This window comes from Gobio gobio (genome assembly GCF_949357685.1).
Source record: "Gobio gobio genome assembly, chromosome: 8".
Taxonomy (NCBI): domain Eukaryota; kingdom Metazoa; phylum Chordata; class Actinopteri; order Cypriniformes; family Gobionidae; genus Gobio; species Gobio gobio.
Genome location: NC_137114.1, coordinates 41,343,307 through 41,355,553, shown reverse-complemented (window position 1 = coordinate 41,355,553; position 12,247 = coordinate 41,343,307). Strand labels below are relative to the sequence as shown.

The following is a 12,247-nucleotide window of genomic DNA, read 5'->3' as shown; positions in this document are numbered from 1 at the left end:
TTTAAGGACCATGGTATCCCTGTTCTTTAATTGGCCAGCAAACTGGCCTGACCTTAACCCTATAGAAAATCTATGGGGTATTGTGAAGAGGAAGATGCGATATGCCAGACCCAACAATGCAGAAGAGCTGAAGGCCACTATCAGAGCAACCTGGGCTCTCATAACACCTGAGCAGTGCCATAGACTGATCGACTCCACGCCACTCCGCATTGCTGCAGTAATTCAGGCAAAAGGAGCCCCAACTAAGTATTGAGTGCTGTACATTCTCATACTTTTCATGTTCCTACTTTTCAGTCAGCCAAGATTTCTAAAAAAATCCTTTCTTTGTATTGGCCTTAAGTAATATTCTAATTTTCTGAGATACTGAATTTGGGATTTTCCTTAGTTGTCAGTCATAATCATCAAAATTAAAAGAAATAAACATTTTAAATATATCAGTCTGTGTGTAATGAATGAATATAATATACAAGTTTCACTTTTTGAATGGAATTAGTGAAATAAATCAACTTTTTATGATATTCTAATTATATGACCTGCCCCTGTATACATTGCACATCACCACATTGTTCAATGATCCTCAAACGACTTGATGGAGGATTCAGTCTTTCTAAATCCCTCCTTTCCTTTCAGCCTACTCTGCTCTAATTGGTCAGATGGCCCGGTCTGTCTGATCGGTCTACCGCTTACAGCGCACGTTCGGAAACAAACGGCCATTACTATAAACTTCAGCTCCGTGCGTAGGCTTCCTCAGTTCTCAGTGATTGCGTTGAACTCCGAGATTTGAGAAGCAGTCGTCAGTAAAATTACGTGTTTGAGGGCGGGACAAAGTTGTTCGCGGGCAGACAATATACATCATAGGCGGGCATTATGCAAATAGAATTTCTAGTGACGTAGAACTGTCACGCAGTAAGATATGAACAAAAACCGACTCGTTTAGGCACTTTTGACTTTACAACTTTGCAGAACGTTTACATTCACAAACAGCGATTATTACACACTGCATGAAAGGGAATATTTGAAATAATAGGGGCACTTTAAGAAACCTAATTTATATTTTGGTGCTGTTATTGGCAGGGATGTTATTACTCGGATGTATACAGAATTTATTAAAATGAAATGATTGACATGAAACCTATAGGAACTTGACAAGACAGGGTTAATTTTTAACACTGCTGTGCTGTTATTCAACATGATTGATTGTTATTGGTACTGATAGTAGATAAACTATATCATACATGTATCGGCCTGTCACCACACATAATAATACCAATAATTAATGCTGATTTTGCTTCCTTGTTAAGAACTTTCCTCCTTTTCCACATCTTTATTAAAGGGATAGTTCATGAAAAAATGAAAATACTGTCTTATGTCATTTACTCACCCTCATTTTGTTCCAAATATATTTTTATTCAAACCTGAGAGATTTCTGTCCCTTCGTTTAAAGTCCATTCCACCGAAACTTGATGCGCAAACACTTTATATGACAAACAGATTTAATTTAGGATTTTATTCACATTTGAACACTGATCAACGCACAAACACAGAGCACATCAAATATGGTAAACAGAATGCACAGATGATTTAATGAATGATTTTGCTTTCGAAGATGAAAAAGTCTTTGTTTGGTACGACATGAGGGCGAGTGAATGAAGTATTTTTATTTTTAGGTGCACTCTCCCTTTAAGTTATGGTGCTTTTTGCTCACATCATTGTAACTGGTTTGTTGTTGTAGGAGAACCCAGCCCTCCTATACTCAAGGGAACTCTACAACCGAACGGCAATTCTCTCAAAGTGAATTGGATAAAACAAGATGATGGAGGGTCGCCAATCACCCATTATTTGGTCAGATACAAAGCGGTGAGTGTCCAAATAAGAAAAAAAAATGTATGTTTACAATATGTTTGGCAACTTTGTGACCGTTTCATGGCTGCCTTTTGGTACACAGAGGGAAGACCCTGACTGGAAGCCTGAGATCCGTCTGCCCAACGTGAGCGAGTACATAATGCTGATCGGTCTGGTGTGGGACACGGAGTATGACGTATTTGTGGTGGCAGAGAACCAACAGGGCAAGTCCAAGCCCGGCACCCTGACCTTCAAAACCTCACCAGAGCCCGCAGCTACCACAGGTAACCACCATCCCTCCCTCTGTCTCTCCTTCCATCCCTCCTTCTCTGTGTTCACTCTCACCGCCAATCTCAAGCCCACTGATTTTAACAGCTGACTCAGAGCTGTAATGACACCAAACATGCGAATGCAGTCTGGGCCATCACTTACACTGCATGATAAACAGTGAGTCACACTACATGGCAGATCACGAAACACACGGGCACAAACATTTGGCTTCTTCATATGGGATTCTTAATGCCATATTTCTATAACATAAGATAGTGTGAGATGCTGATACCAATCTTCAAGCTGGCCATTTAAGATGTCTTAGATTAAGCCAAATGCGTGAAGTAGGAGAGACAGAGGGGCAATTTTGATCACAAACAAGTATGATGACACTTATTGGGCAAATGCTCAGCAGAGAGTTCTGTTTCGGCCTGAAAAAAAGTCATTTGTCATTTTGTTTTACTTTGTGAATTTTATAAAGCTGTTATGTTCATTATTAAAAAAAGACATAACACTTGGTATAACTTTCTTTCGATGATTGATAGATGGGGAGAGAGAGCGAGATAAAGACAGACAGAGAGATAAAGACAGACAGAGAGATAAAGACAGACAGAGAGATAAAGACAGACAGAGAGATAAAGACAGACAGAGAGATAAAGACAGACAGAGAGACAGACAGAGAGACAGACAGAGAGACAGACAGAGAGACAGACAGAGAGACAGACAGAGAGACAGACAGAGAGAGAGACAGACAGAGAGACAGACAGAGAGACAGACAGAGAGACAGACAGAGAGACAGACAGAGAGACAGACAGAGAGACAGACAGAGAGACAGACAGACAGAGATATACAGATAGATAGATAGATAGATCTAACTTTTATTTTGGATGTGAATAATCGCGATCAATCGATTTGACAGCACTAATATAAATTTGTATTAATTAATATTAAATACTGGACATCTACAAAAGAAAAAAGAAAAACAATCACTTATTTTTGTAATATGGGCCAGTCACCGATATTGTACCTGTACATTCCCTATTTGAATCAAATTATTTTGCATGTCTAAAAGAATCAGCATTGATTGTTGAAAAAAAAAAAACGAAACATTTATTTTTAACTTGCATGGTCACTTTGCAAAACATGTTTTGTTTCACGAACATTGAATTACAGAAACAAAATCAACAGACCCCTTGCATTCACATGCAGGTACACTCTGAGTCACTGTCTGCTTAATGTTATTGACTTGGCCTCCATCCACCTGTGACCAGGCTAACCCTCATCATTAGCAGCAGGACAGTAGTCCCTCTCCCTGCCTGATGGAGAATCACTTCCTGTTTACGAACCCTGCCTAGTGTGCTGCGGCGGTTTAGGCGACAGGGTTGCGGTCTGGTCAGGCGTGCCAGGGCCACAGCTGGGGTTCACTGCTTGACTTGTAATGTAACAAGCATCTGGTGCTTCTTAATGCAGAGAGACTTTGTCTGTCCCTCGTTGTCTCTCTCCCTCATTAACACTCCGAGACGGCCCTCTGGACGTAGGAGGGCTGAATCGCCGCTCTCTTTGGCATACTAGGCTGCGAATGGCCCATATCCAAAGGCTGTTTGTCTCACTCACACCTCCGAGTACAGAAGCGCACTCCTTGCAGCATGCTAATGAGACCACATCACCTCCTAACTAGAACTTTACTAAAGTTGCTGGCACTAACATGTTTCAAGTGTTGTTATTTTTCACTGTGATAACTCGCGGTAAATCCGAGAACAGCTTGGATGTTGGCGTACTAGAAGTCTACAACATGTTGCAGTGATTTAATGTAGTGGTTTACCACTACAATTCATCTATTTATTTGGAGTAACATTTAAGCACATACTTGCTTGAAATTACCCTTTCAGCAACTTGTGTGCAAGTTTTCTGTTTATTTAATCATTTTTGGCATTTCATAACTTCCTAACTGAATATTTTATAAGAACTCATGCATTATTCTGCTGTTTGTTAATGAACTGTGTACATCTTGGAGCTACAATGCTAGTACAGGCATATTTTTTTTTACAACTTTTACAATTACAATGGAGATTTGTTTAATGTGGGCCCACTTTGCACATATTTCACAACGAATCTGTTCCCTGCTTATGGAAAACTTGTGGGAAATAATGTATTGCAGTAGATACTTTTTGTCCCTGTCTGCCATACTAATAGTTTTTGTGTGACATTTCTGACCACAGTGGGTCTTTTTCAACCCAGACATCATCAAATAACATTCTTTTACTTATTTAACAGTTAATCATGAATATATAATGAGTAATGTTCATTTACAAATCACATTGAAACTAAACAAGTATTTTGTCTCTGTAAAAAAATATAAATTAAATTGACCCTGCAATCCCTGCATTCTCTAGCTGCAAATTCTGCAACATTTATAATTGCAATGCTTAAAAACGTACTTGCTGCAGTTAAATTCGGTTGTCAGTTCACCTTCTAGTGCTTTATACTGTTCTATACACACACAGTTCAGTCATTTTTAAGAGTGACAACCACGTTCTACAACCAAATTCACTCACAAAAAATGCAGGTAGTGACTACAGCATTTTCAAAAAAGATTTACAGAACCGAACTGAACAGCTAGTTGTTAATGATGTACATTGAGAGATACAGTAAGGAAAATAAGTATTTGAAAGTTGTCCCACTTAGAAATCATGGAGGGGTCTGAAATTGTCATCGTAGGTGCATGTCCACTGTGAGAGACATAATCTGAAAAAAAAAATCCAGAAATCACAATGTATGATTTTTTAACTATTTATTTGTATGATACAGCTGCAAATAAGTATTTGAACACCTGAAAAAAATCAATGTTAATATTTGGTACAGTAGCCTTTGTTTGCAGTTACAGAGGTCAAACGTTTCCTGTAGTTTTTCACCAGGTTTGCACACACTGCAGGAGGGATTTTGGCCCACTCCTCCACACAGATCTTCTCTAGATCAGTCAGGTTTTTGGCCTATCGCTGAGAAACACGGAGTTTGAGCTCCCTCCAAATATTCTCTATTGGGTTTAGGTCTGGAGACTGGCTAGGCCACGCCAGAACCTTGATATGCTTCTTACAGAGCCACTCCTTGGTTATCCTGGCTGTGTGCTTCGGGTCATTGTCATGTTGGAAGACCCAGCCTCGACCCATCTTCAATGCTCTAACTGAGGGAAGGAGGTTGTTCCCCAAAATCTCGCAATATATGGCCCCGGTCATCCTCTCCTTAATACAGTGCAGTCACCCTGTCCCTTGTGCAGAAAAACACCCCCAAAGCATGATGCTACCACCCCCATGCTTCACAGTAGGGATGGTGTTCTTGGGATGGTACTCATCATTCTTCTTCCTCCAAACACGTTTAGTTGGAATTATGACCAAAAAGTTCTATTTTGGTCTCATCTGACCACATGACTTTCTCCCATGACTCCTCTGGATCATCCAAATGGTCATTGGCAAACTTAAGACGGGCCTGGACATGTGCTGGTTTAAGCAGGGGAACCTTCCGTGCCATGCATGATTTCAAACCATGACGTCTTAGTGTATTACCAATAGTAACCTTGGAAACAAGGGTTTCCAATAAACAATTTTGTCTCTAGTGTCTTTGGACAGCTCTTTGGTCTTGGCCATGTTAGTAGTTGGAATCTTACTGATTGTATGGGGTGGACAGGTGTCTTTATGCAGCTAACGACCTCAAACAGGTGCATCTAATTTAGGATAATAAATGGAGTGGAGGTGGACATTTTAAAGGCAGTCTAAAAGGTCTTTGAGGGTCAGAATTCTAGCTGATAGACAGGTGTTCAAATACTTATTTGCAGCTGTATCATACAAATAAATAGTTAAAAAAATCATACATTGTGATTCTCACAGTGGACATGCACCTACGATGACAATTTCAGACCCCTCCATGATTTCTAAGTGGGAGAACTTGCAAAATAGCAGGGTGTTCAAATACTTATTTTCCTCACTGTACATCTCTGATGCATGTTACTCTGCATCAGAGAGATTTCTCGTCTGTATCTGCAGTGCACAAATTCAGGGAAAGCGGTACAAGCCTGACTTGTGTTGCCAGATCTTGCAAGCAGATCAGCGAGAGAAAAAACCCCTGAAATAAATAGAAATGCTTTATGCTGAAAATAAGCCTGAATTATCACGACCCACACCTCTGCTCCCTTTTATAACTCCATAAACACGATCGTTGTATGAAACAAGCTTAAACAACCCCAAAAAACGCTTATGGGTCAATGACAAATAAGAAGAAAAATATTTTTTTTAAGATAAAAAGTTTTAAAATGCATTATGTCCAAAAAATGTATGGTGTTGATTCATATTGGTTTTACCGCTTTTAAGACAGCATTAATTCATTATTAAACAAGATTTCTGATTTTACCACCCAGAAAATGTCAGGTGGTGTGACCATATATTCATTTAAAATAATATACATATACAATATACATATGAATCATTGTAAAATGCATATCACATTGTAAATTCCCTTTCCCTTTTCTATGTATTGCCCTTTTAGTCATAAAAACGGACACTTTTCTGTGTTCAGAACACAATTTTCCATAAGGAGTTTTTATGTTTTTATTTTATTTTTATTTTTTTTGTTATTATTTGTATACATTATATAATGGTTTACATTTATATTTCTTACTTCATTTTGCAATTGCAGTGGGAATTGTTATTTTAAAATGTAAATTTGCTGGTCGCACCACCTGACACTTTTTTTAAAGGTGAACAATGTAAGATTTTTGCAGTAAAATTTCCAAAAAACCACTGGGCCAGTGTTATATATTTTGTTCAGTTGAGTACTTAGAATATCCCAAATGTCTCCAACTATTTGTAAATCGTGAGAAATTGCTATTTTAACCAAGGAACCGGGACGTGTGAGCTTTGCATTTGAGGGAGTCGCCTGTCGATTGCGTCATATCTGCGTTACCCTCGGTTTCTGGTTTTATTTTGCAGAAACGCTTTACTCTCACTGCAGTGTGAACAAGTGTCATAGCAGCCGCTGAGCGAACGGCATAACTTCCTTTTCAACACACTCAGATATATCTAATACGATAAACAGAGTTGCGTTACCTCATACTCATGACTAGAAAAGAGGAAGTGGCACCAGCGACTGTGTCATAATAAAAGTCCCGCCGGTGACTATGCCATAATAACAGTCCCTCGCTTCAATCGCTCCTGCGGCCTTGCTCAGCTCCACAACACTCGGTCCTGCTCTGCTTCATACTACAGTAATGTTAATAATCGCATCCATGAACATGATTTCTGCCCGAGTCCTATCCTGACTCTTTCCCACCGCCTGTGAGGTGAAGACCACATGTCCCAAGATTCTGCGCTCAAACGTGGCGTCATCAAACTATGCCTATGTTTTGAACAGGCGACCTCTAGTGGACGGAAAAGTTACATAGTGTAGCTTTAACTCAAAAAGTCAATTGTATTTCAAAAAAATTAAAAGAGTATCTTATAAAGGAAATATTGTAGATCAATTTGATATGTGACATGTATTTATTATTTAATTTTTTTAGGAAAGTAATGAATTCGGACAAAAAATACATGTCATTGACCCTTATAATAAGTGAACATGGCAACACTGAATGTGCTCTGAAGCAGCCTTTAAAGGGGTCATGAACTGAGAAATCTAATTTTCCTTGGGCTTTTGACATATAAGAGATCATCATACTATAAGAATATTCTTTGAGTTTCAGAACTGAAAATTTCCTTGTTAGTCCAAAAACAGCTTTTATTGTAACCAAACCCAGCAAACGACTCATTGTGGAATAGTGCGACTAAAGACCGCCTCTGCCGAAGAAAACAAACGACTACTTTACCTTTGCAACTTTGGCTCCGCCCACTGGCATGTTAGTAAGATGAAGAGGAGAGAAGGAAGATCACTCCATTAAAATATACCTTACAAAGGGTCCTATTGCTGAGAATGTGAATGTCTCAGCTGAGCATTATTTATTTGTGTTCAGTACATTTCACTGTGGATTCTCGCAATTTCGGCGCAGACTTTGCAAACAAACTTTTGTAATATGGACTCGACAGTAATGCCACAACATGTAAGTAACTGTGTTAATTCTAATGGCTGATCTGTGACCAGTGATTTCTGATATGATTCATGTACAGTCAGATGTTCTTTGTCTATGTCAGTAAATCAAACCAGTAACTAAACGTTCAACTTCATATTGTTTCTCTTTGTACGATGAAAAAAATCTGTTATTTTAACTGTGATTCAATTATATATAGAAAGCGATTAAAGAACGCCCCCTTTGCAGTCGCTGAGTTTAGTTTATCAGTGACTGAGTTGTGGACTCGCGCCAAAACTCCCGTAATAATCAACAAATCTCTTTTTACATTGTGTTTGAACTGTTAATTATGATGAAATAATTTGTTAGTATGCAGAAATTGAGTTGCTCAACATGTCTGTGATCGGCTACAATGCTCATCACTGCAGCCTTTCATGCCACGATCTGAATATAATGCCATAGATCTAAATATAATGTTATAATCAACACTTTTCATGATTAGTTAACCTTGAGAGCTGTAATAGTAAAAATGTGCTAAATGTTTGAGAGTTCCACATGTAATACTAGCTATTCCATATGCAAAGACACCCCTTCAAACAGAGCGTTCTGATCAGAGGCTAAAATCAGGGTAAAAATGCCTTTTATTTCTAAATTATGAAAATTTTTGATGTCAAAATCATACTAACATTATAAGTGCACCACAGGAAACATTATAAAACAATTAAACAATTCAGTTCATGACCCCTTTTAAGCAAGAAAAAACAACGCCTTGACTGTCTTTTGTCACTGTAATATTATTTTATTACACTTAATATTAGTCAGAAAAACGGATACCAAACACACAAGGCGCCAGAACGTTGCTATGGCTACCACGGTGTCAGTCATCGCAGTTTCGGGAGCGAGTCATGTTCCGTACATGGAATTTAATTTAGGGGACTCATTCCCGCATTTAAATACGGTTGTCACTCCTGAAACTTTACAGTGTGTACAAGGCATATATGTATATATATATACAGTGTATATATAGATAGTAGCATAGATAGTGTGTACATTTTTTTTAAATAGCATGTTCTCTAGTCACAGTTGACTGAGCTCAGGTCCGGAATGTTCTGTTGCTCTGCTGTTGTGGGCATTCAGCTATTCCAGATTAATCTTGCTTATTTTTAAGCAAAACTACACAGCACTGACATCTTCATTAACTGCTTCCTCAATCAGTAGAGCGTTGTTTGTTTAATGCAGTGCCTCGCAGTCTTCGAGGACTTTTTTCAGACCATTTTTCAGGTTAAAATGTTGTGCAGTGAGGTAAATGTATTCTCTAATTAGCTTAAAATATAATGAATAGCTTGCTTTCTACTCACTGTGTGGGCTGTGTGGTACACTGTGTTTTAGGGACCATTAAAAAGTGCTAAGTGCTAATTCTACGTGTTTTGCATAATCTTCCTGTAATGTTATCTTCCTGTTATTATCCTCGTTGCGATGTATTAAACAACTCCTACTGTCCCATCAAAACCATTTGCTGGGGGTTTTTGCATGCCTTGTTTTGTTGGGTCATCCTCAGGACATGGTGCCATTTATGCAAGAACATTTCAGGAACTTTATTTATTAATTTATTTCATTTCATTTTTATTTTATTTTGTATTGATCATACTTTTGAGAAATCATATTTTTCCCACCTCAGGCCCAAAGTATTAAGGCCGTAACTGCCATAGACAAGGTACCACCATAGTACATGGTACAACGGGGCTGAAGGTGCCGCGGGGGGAAAGGTGCCTTTGATTTTATTTTCCTCTAGACCACTAGATGGCACAAAAACTTGCCGTAGCACCTTCCAAAACGTACACTTTTCAAGATGCACGTCGATCATGGGCAGCATCGCAAAATTGAGAATTTATGCGCATCTTGGCGTTTCCATCCAGCAGTTTTTTATGTGACATCCCAAAATGCGCATAAAAATAGGCGGATGGAAACATAGCTATTGGCTGCCCTTGAACAACATCTACATTGACCCGCCCTCAAACTCTCTAGGCCTGGAAGAGTTTGGTTTGTGTTGTCGAAATGTCAAGAAGCCGCTGTTCCACTTTGCATAAACTTCCAAAAGATGAGGACTTGGGATCGTATTGATATGGTAAAACCGACGCCGTCGTAACTTACTGTTCGTATTACTGTGTATTAGGGCTGCAACTATCGATTATTAAAATAATTTTTCGAATAATCTGATAAAAAGTCCTTTATTTAATCGACAAAACACACTATTCCACATCCTGCCCAATGCTGTCCTTCAATCAAACTTGTCGGCTGAGTGAGTGCTATGAAAACATACATATATCTACCTATGAATATCTATGATTGTATCTACCCTTACAAAAAATAACCATGGTTTTACAATGAATAAAACCAAAAATGTATAATAATAATAAATAAATAAATAAATAAAGCATGGTTATATTGTAGTTATTCCATGGTAACCACAAATTAACCATGGTTTTGCTTCAAATCCATAGTTTAACTAAATGGTATTTGTGTTGTGATACAAATGGTAATCAATATGCCAAATAACATGGTTTTACTACAATAAAACCATGGTTAATTTTCGTGAGAGTATATCTGTGCTATACATTGTTCAAATAAGTTACTAAGCAAAAGAACGCAAAAAAACACAAACTAGATAAGAGTAAGCTCTACTCATTCGCTATGGACAAAGTAACCTGTTACTATTATTTCTTTATCCTGTAGGCTATAAGAAACATCTTACATTAATAATCAATTACACGCTGTTATCCCTTTACAGTTACTTCTCTCATAAAATACTTGAATTACATGTTGACATTTAAACCAAACATTTAGCGTCCAACAGCAGATATTTCAGCTAAGTTATTGTTTTTGCGCTGAATATTAATCGACTCCGCCCTCTACTGCGTTCTGTCTGTTTGATGCGCGTGCATGCTCGTTCGGTTAATTTTGAAGCTTAAAGGAACACGCCGACTTTTTGGGACATTAGCTTATTCACCGTATCCCCCAGAGTTTGATAAGTCCATACATACCATTCTCATCTCTGTGCGTGCCATAACTCCATGACGCACCCACCGCTAGCCTAGCTGAGCACAAAGACTGGAGGTAAATGGCTCCAGCTAGCCTACCGCTCAATAAATGACAAAATAACGCCAACATTTACCTATTAACATGTGATGTGTATAGTTACATTGTGTACTAAGACCGACTATTTCAGGTGCATTAATATGTTAATATTAATATTTAACGCTGTGTAATATCATTGCGTCTGCTGCACCCATGGTACGGCAGCAAAGTTCCTTGACTATAACGCAGGAATGAGAGTATAGTTCCTAGCCATATCGATCTAGAAAATCGCAACTTTTCATTTTCCGTCGGTCTTAATACTCGATGTTACTATACACATCACAACATGTAAATAGGAAAATCTTGGCGTTATTTTGTCACTTATTGAGCAGTAGGCTAGCTGGAGCCATTTACCTCCAGTCTTTGTGCTAAGCTAGGCTAGCGGTGGGTGCGTCAGACAGAGTTATGGCACGCACAGAGATGAGAATGGGATGTATGGACTTATCGAACTCTGGGGGATACGGTGAATAAGCTAAAGTCCGAAAAAATTTAAGGCAGGGGTGTCCAAACTCGGTCCTGGAGGGCCACTGTCCTGCAGAATTGAGCACCAACCCAAAATAAACACACCGAACCAGCTAATTAGTGTCTTACAGGGCCCTAGTTAGACACTGATTAGCATGTTCAGGTGTGTTTAATTGGGGTTCGAGCTAAATTCTGCAGGACAGTGGCCCTTCAGGACCGCGTTTGGAGACCCCTGCTTTAAGCAGACTATTGTCAGGACGTGCTTTCATGCAAAATGGAAGTATTAGTAACATTTACAGATAAGGATATAGGCTAACCTGTAAAATGAATGTTTTGCGCTGAGGATGCACACACATCTGTAAAAGGGCATGACACGGTATGTTAAACGCTAATGCATTAGCTTAAAGCCTAAATGAAAGAATTCTCATGTTTTGGCCGCTGGGACCATATACCTTTCTCACAGCAGCTCACTCGGTTTCCACTCCACTA

The 12,247-nt window shown here is 38.8% G+C and overlaps 1 protein-coding gene across 10 annotated transcripts in view; it reads left to right on the top strand.

Moving 5' to 3' along the window:
• ncam1b (neural cell adhesion molecule 1b) overlaps positions 1–12,247 on the top strand; it is a 159,028-nt gene that overhangs the window by 132,674 nt on the left and 14,107 nt on the right. For all 10 annotated transcript variants that reach the window (XM_079822619.1, XM_079822627.1, XM_079822626.1 and 7 more), the window contains 2 exons: positions 1,733–1,857; positions 1,946–2,126. In XM_079822619.1, coding sequence (XP_079678745.1) covers positions 1,733–1,857; positions 1,946–2,126 — 306 coding nt within the window. The remainder of the gene's footprint in view (positions 1–1,732; positions 1,858–1,945; positions 2,127–12,247) is intronic.